We start from the raw sequence: 6,169 nt of genomic DNA, 5'->3' as shown, positions 1-6,169 counted from the left end.
GTCCCCCCCCCCCCCCCCCAACCAAATCTGTTATGTTATTTTCTGCTAAACTTTGTCAAGGTTTGCATCACTTTGATATAGGCACTTGTGGAGTGTGAAGGTGATTCCGTAGATCTGAGTGGTGATGTGGGTGCTGTCGGGAGGATAATCGTTTCGGATGGTCCATCAGGAAACCATGAGATGCTTCTCGATTTGAAAGGTACATACATGTTTCTCAAAAGTTTATCTACCAAATTCTTTCAAGTGCCGGCCGTGGTTGCTTTTGAATATGTTTCAAACAATGTAATAGCTCATCATTATCATTCTGGCATGGCAAGAATTTCTTAACTTCAAACAATATGCTATCATATTTACTTTAGCCCGATGTTTACAGCATAGAAGCACTAGCAATTTCCAGAAAAAACAAAATCTTGCAATCTTATTTACTATGGTTAATATGAAATTTTATATGAATGCTTAGTCCTTTTATATCTCAGGAACCATTTATAAAACGACGATATTGCCTTCCAGGACGTTTTGTGTGGTATGACGCTCTTCTCTCAAGCAATTATTAGCTTTCCTTACCTATCCCCCCTCTTGCTCACACACCCACCCACCTTCTCATATGTAGATCTAACATAAATTTACCTTTTTTAGGTAAGCTTTGGACCATCAGAAGCAAAGGTTTGTTTCTGTCTTGCTTATTGATTTATCTGCTCTATCCATAGTGAGGAAATTGGAGATGTGATGTTTTGCTTTAGAATTGCTGTCTGTCTCTCTTTTTACTTTCCAATTTATCGAAGTGTGTCCTTCGTTTTTTTTTTTTTAAAAATAAGTACTACCTCCGTCCCATATTAGATGAGTATCTTATAAAAGTATTTGTCCCATATTACTCGATCACTTACTAAATCAGGATAGAATTAACTATTTTTTTCCCATTTTACCCCCTACAATTTATATGACTTTGGAAGTTAAAGCAAATTTTAAAGATCCAAAATTTCTTTTTTCAAGAGGCTAATTAATATGAATAAAAGACAAAATAGTAAAGTTGATCAATCTATTAATGATTTCTTAATAACCGTGTAAAATAGAAAGTACCCATCTAATATGGGACGGAGAGAGTAAGATTTATGCTGTTAATTGATGATTATGTGCTTCTGATCAGGTGGAGGCCATCATGAATGACTTCATACAGCTGAAGTCACAATCAAATGTTTATGATGCTGAAACCATGATTGAAGGTAGCAGTTCTATCTGATATATATCTATTTTTGTAGCAAGTAGTTTCAACCGTCTCCCTCGTGTTTCACTTTGGTATGAAGCCATTTACAGTTGAATTCGAATTGACTTCATTTGAATCATTCCTTCTGATATTAATAGGGACTCTAGATGGTTTCACATTTGATTCGGATGAGGAGGCTGAAAATTTGACGCGACCAGCTTCCCAAGGTGACCAGAATGAGAATGTTGATCATCAGACCAATGGGAATGTCAAAACAAAAGCTAAGAAAGCCTCGGTATGCTCTGTTCTTTTTGTTTACCACTAACAGTTGCTTCACTTTCTAGATCATAAATTGAGATTCAACCTCACTGTGCAGGCTATGGAACAAAAGAAGGGCAAGAAGGGAGCAAAGATACCAAAGAAAGTAAAAAAGAAACCTCTAGTGCAGAAGAAAAGCAAGAGCAAAAAATAAGCTACTACTGTACATATTTCTTTTCATTTGTTATGTATTCTCATTATTTTCTTTTCCCATTTTCTTCTGTGCTTTGTAAACTTATACTGATCATAATTTTTTCTTTAAGCTAACGAAAGTAGTTTTGGGAAACTAGATAATTGGTAGAGGCCACACAATATGTATTATTTGCAAGATTTTCGCATGATTATCCTCCATATTACCATAAAAAAAAATCTAATGTCAATGAGCTTCAATCTCTGAATGTGATTTGCTTTTCCTTTGTATTTGTCCTGTTAGAAGTGAATTTAGAGGTTCGTTGGTTTGATTCAACGAATCATCTGATTTTGTATATTTTTGTTAGTGCGCTGAATGTGATACTATATCAAATGAAGAGACATAATGCTGTAGTACAAGACACTGAATGTCATTTGTATTGTTTTTTTGTATAAGTTTCCTCAGGAACGCCCAGCTATTTCTCGAGATAACATTCCTTATCTTTGTCATATGTCCAGTCAAATTCTGCTCCGTTCTCTCATTATGCCAAAACATATCCTGATTTATGCTGTTGACTTATTTATAGAGATATAAACTGAAATAGCAGCCCAATCAGCATGGGGAAAGGAAGGAGAATGTTTGATGATGAGGTCATCCCTGGGAACTTCTCCATTTTACTTTCTTCAACAGGTGGAGTTATTTCTCCCCCGTTGGGCCTCTTCACCCTGTTTCACAATCCAATATTGGTAGATTAGGGGAAAACAGAAAACATAAAATCTAGTGTCTGAATAGTGAGATTTTTTTATACACATTACCCTTTCATGGGACAGAAGATGATGGCGTAGTCGGAAGCCTTGCAGGTAAAAGTGCTGGTGCCATCATCATATGCATAGCTATAAGCCCTTGGACAAGCTCTTTTGAAGATGCTTGAATAGAATGATGGACGACAAGTTGTTGGATTGGCAAACGCTCCGGCACAACAATACTGATCTAACCCAAAGGCCTCACATGCACTCTTGCATGCTACTACATTTCCTCCTCCATCTCCACCCACCACTTGAAGTTCTTTGGGACAACCTGTTAGATATTTGGAAAAAAAAATTGTTAGTCTTTTCTGCTAAATGCTTCAAAACTTATTTGAGTCCAAGGGTATGGAAGATAAGGTTCAAATTCTAGTTAGAGGCAAAAAAGCTAGGTGACTTATTCTCGTCTGCCTCAGCTGTAGTGGGCATAGTTACCGGCACTTTTGCTTGGTGGGAGGAAACAACTACATATGAAGCTTACCCATGTTAAGATTGGAAACACATCCAGTGGCATTGCATCCACCAGGAACTCCCTGTGGGGTTGCAACCATTGGTAGATTATAACCATCAACAATGCTGACATCGTAGAAATCTTTGGTATCTCCCGTCCCTAGAGTTATCTCGAAGAGAGAGGCAGGTGGTGTTGCACCAAGGCCATCACATTCAAGCTTACCACCACAGTCCCCTGTTTGACAAGAGCCAACACCAGACTCATCAAAAATGCAGCCAGTCCTTGCCCAAATGCGACCTGACCATCCTGTGACACTTGGAATCCTGACGCTTTGGCCAGCATTCAATTGAAAGCCCGTCGTGGAAAGTTGAGGTGATGAGGAACCAGACAATGTTCCAGGCCATATTGTATACGGACAGTTGTTAGTAATGGTGAAAGTCGAGGCAAACGAATGAGAAATCAACGCGCAGAAAAGCAAGGTAATTGAAAGCTCTTTCCAGGAAGTTATGGTGAGCATATTATTATGGTCCTTTAGTTTATAGCTAATGTCTTTGTCCTATATTTCTGGGGAAAATAAAGTTAACGAAAATGAACCACCCTACCATATTTATTGGTGGAAGGAATTTGACATATTTGATACAAAATCCATATGGTTAAGTTGCTTAGCTAATTCATCAGCTGCAACACCACACCTATGGATTTAGCATTTCTTTGTATCTACTATCTTGGATGGCCCCAATAAGAGGTAATTCCTTTCTTTAGAAATCTTCATGTTTTAATTTTATCTTTGTAAGTGAATCAGTTTTGTTTGCAGTGCGTGAAAAGGTTAGACCATATAAAAAAGTGTATCTAGATTCCCATAAATTATAAATAAATAAATAAAAATTTACCGACAACAGTAAAGGGGCATGTTATTCCACTACCTTGAATGATAGCGAGTTTAAGAAAAAAAAACAGAGATTTTTAAAATCTGTTTTCTTAAAGTAAAAAGGCATGTTTTATTTGTGTGATTTGAAACTTGTGATCTTAAATTTGTCATAAAATTTATGTTTTAAAAACTTCTAAGCTTAAAATAAAAAGTGTAAAATTAATTAATTCCAAATTTAAAAGTGAGTTGGATAGACCGAGACGTGGATGTAAACTAAGCTTTTGAGAAGTTAGCCTGACTGGCATTTTTTTCTAGAGTGTACAAGAACAATGCAAAATAGGGTGTATTAGTAATGCATGCATTATTTCTTATACATTGTTTGGTTTGATGTATTAGAAATAACAAATCTTGCATAATTTCTATTAAAAAATATATGTTTACAAAAATACCCTTCACACATTATTTATTTGTACACTTCCTTTGCAACAAAGTTCTTTGCTAAAACATCAAAAAAGATTTATTTGCTAAAATATCATTAATTCTTCTTCTTCTTTTTTCATAAATAATATTAAATAGTTGTACTATTGCGTCAAAATATTTTTGTGAAAAGTTAGCAAATAATTTTTTTTTATCAAATTTACTGTCACAATATTAAAAATTTGGATTAAATTATATTGAAATTAGATTTTTGTTTTTAAAAAAAAAAGATACTTAAGAGGATATAAAGCTTATTAAGACACCAAAAAATTAAAAGACACCGAAAAGCAAACCAAAATAAAAACAAAAACTTATAACAACAAAGAAAATGAAAAAGGCTTTAAGGGTAATTTTGTAATTATTTAATCTAACGCAAGTGTTAAAATGTTATGTATTTACTAATATCTAGAATTCATTGGTATTAGTAATACACAATAGAGTGTATAACTAATGCTTGCATTAGTAATTCATGGCATGAAAAAATGTACCAAATAAGGTACTACTAATACACACATATAATACATGCATTATATTTTCTAATACACTTTATCAAACGACCCCTAAATGTGCTAAACATAAGTGTATATAAACTGGTATATGTGGAGCAATAAATATTGAGCCTTTAATACTAGGCGTGGAACAAACTAGTAAGTGTCAAGCTTAAGCTTTACCCATATAAAAGTAAACGAGAGAGTTATTTGAATGATAAATATTCCTCACCTTCAATCTTAAGATTATGAGTTTGAGTTATTAAAGGAGTAAAATAAAGGCGAAACGATTTGATAGACTTTTGTACTCATATGAGTTTGTATTGTGAACTATTTTACTCTATACTTCATCAACTGGACCCTTAAACTTATTAAAACACAATATTTGAAACTCCTTTAACCATTGACCAAATTTATGTGACATAAATATTGTTGAGTTGGAAAAATGTGTGAATACACTTGCTTCCAAGCGCGTAAATACACTATATTTTATTTAAAAATATTATTTTTTTAATGAAAAAACTTATTTCTTTATTAACCCTCTCCCTCCCCACGCCACTCCTGCCTGCCTGCCTGCCTCACCCCAATTTCTCCTTCTCCAACACTCTTCCCACCATTGACCTTAAACTTTCTTCTCTTACAAAATCAACCACCACACCCATTTTTTTTCTTCGAAATCATCGGTCATACACTCTTTTTTTCTTCTTCAACTCACTCTCCTCTTTGCAACAAATCAAAACCCGTCATTAATTTCTTTTTTCATCCCCGTTTTTTTAAATTCTCAGTGTTTTTTATTTTAAAAGTTGAAACTATTGTTTGTGTTAGTTAGATTCAAAAAGGAGGTATGATATGCATTAACGTAAAGGGTGATGGTGGGTATTGAAAACTCCATTGATAAGCTTGACGAATAACAAATGGGTTTTATGAATTTGTGAAATTAATTCAAATTTGTGAAGGGAGCTCGTTGGATTTTAATTCTTCATTTTTTGACTTGAAATTTAAACTAGAAGTTCATAAACACATATCCTACGAGCCACAATCACAAATTTGAATTAATTTCACAAATTCATAAGACCCATTTGTTGCTCTTCTAGTTCTCTCAAGCTTTTCAACGGAGTTTTCAACATATTCAATACCACCATCACCCTTTACGTTAATCAAAATCATACATTCTCTTTAAATCCGACACAAACAATAATTTCAACTTTTAAAATAAAACACTAAAAAATTAGAAAAATCGGGCTGAAAAAAAAAGAAATTAAGCGCGGGATTTGATTTGTTGCAAAGAGGGGAGTGGGTTGAAGAAGAAAAAGAGTATATGACGGGTGATTAGAAAAATGTGGTGGGTGATTTTGTTCAAGAAGAAAGTTTAGGGTTATGGGTGGGAAGTGTGACGGAAAAGAAGAGAAATTGTGGGGGGGGGGGGGGGGGAG

The 6,169-nt window shown here is 34.5% G+C and overlaps 2 protein-coding genes across 3 annotated transcripts in view; one reads left to right on the top strand and one right to left on the bottom strand.

Moving 5' to 3' along the window:
• Positions 1-1,829, top strand: part of LOC102604513 (DNA-binding protein BIN4) — an 8,284-nt gene extending 6,455 nt beyond the window's left edge. For both annotated transcript variants that reach the window (XM_015308848.1, XM_015308847.1), the window contains 6 exons: positions 82-199; positions 477-523; positions 637-663; positions 1,145-1,220; positions 1,360-1,496; positions 1,578-1,829. In XM_015308848.1, the coding sequence (XP_015164334.1) occupies positions 82-199; positions 477-523; positions 637-663; positions 1,145-1,220; positions 1,360-1,496; positions 1,578-1,673 (501 nt within the window). In that variant the 3' untranslated portion in view covers positions 1,674-1,829. The remainder of the gene's footprint in view (positions 1-81; positions 200-476; positions 524-636; positions 664-1,144; positions 1,221-1,359; positions 1,497-1,577) is intronic.
• A 185-nt stretch (positions 1,830-2,014) lies between these two features.
• Positions 2,015-3,687, bottom strand: LOC102597410 (thaumatin-like protein 1b). Its single transcript, XM_006347480.2, has 3 exons — positions 2,934-3,687; positions 2,465-2,726; positions 2,015-2,374 (listed from the first exon to the last, which is right to left on the bottom strand). Exons 1-3 carry the CDS (start codon positions 3,418-3,420, stop codon positions 2,230-2,232), a joined length of 894 nt encoding a protein of 297 aa, XP_006347542.1. The 5' UTR covers positions 3,421-3,687; the 3' UTR covers positions 2,015-2,229.
• Positions 3,688-6,169: the final 2,482 nt, after the last annotated feature.

Source organism: Solanum tuberosum, unplaced genomic scaffold, assembly GCF_000226075.1.
Source record: "Solanum tuberosum cultivar DM 1-3 516 R44 unplaced genomic scaffold, SolTub_3.0 scf00093, whole genome shotgun sequence".
NCBI classification, from domain to species: Eukaryota; Viridiplantae; Streptophyta; class Magnoliopsida; order Solanales; family Solanaceae; genus Solanum; species Solanum tuberosum.
This window is presented reverse-complemented; position numbering and strand designations above follow the sequence as displayed.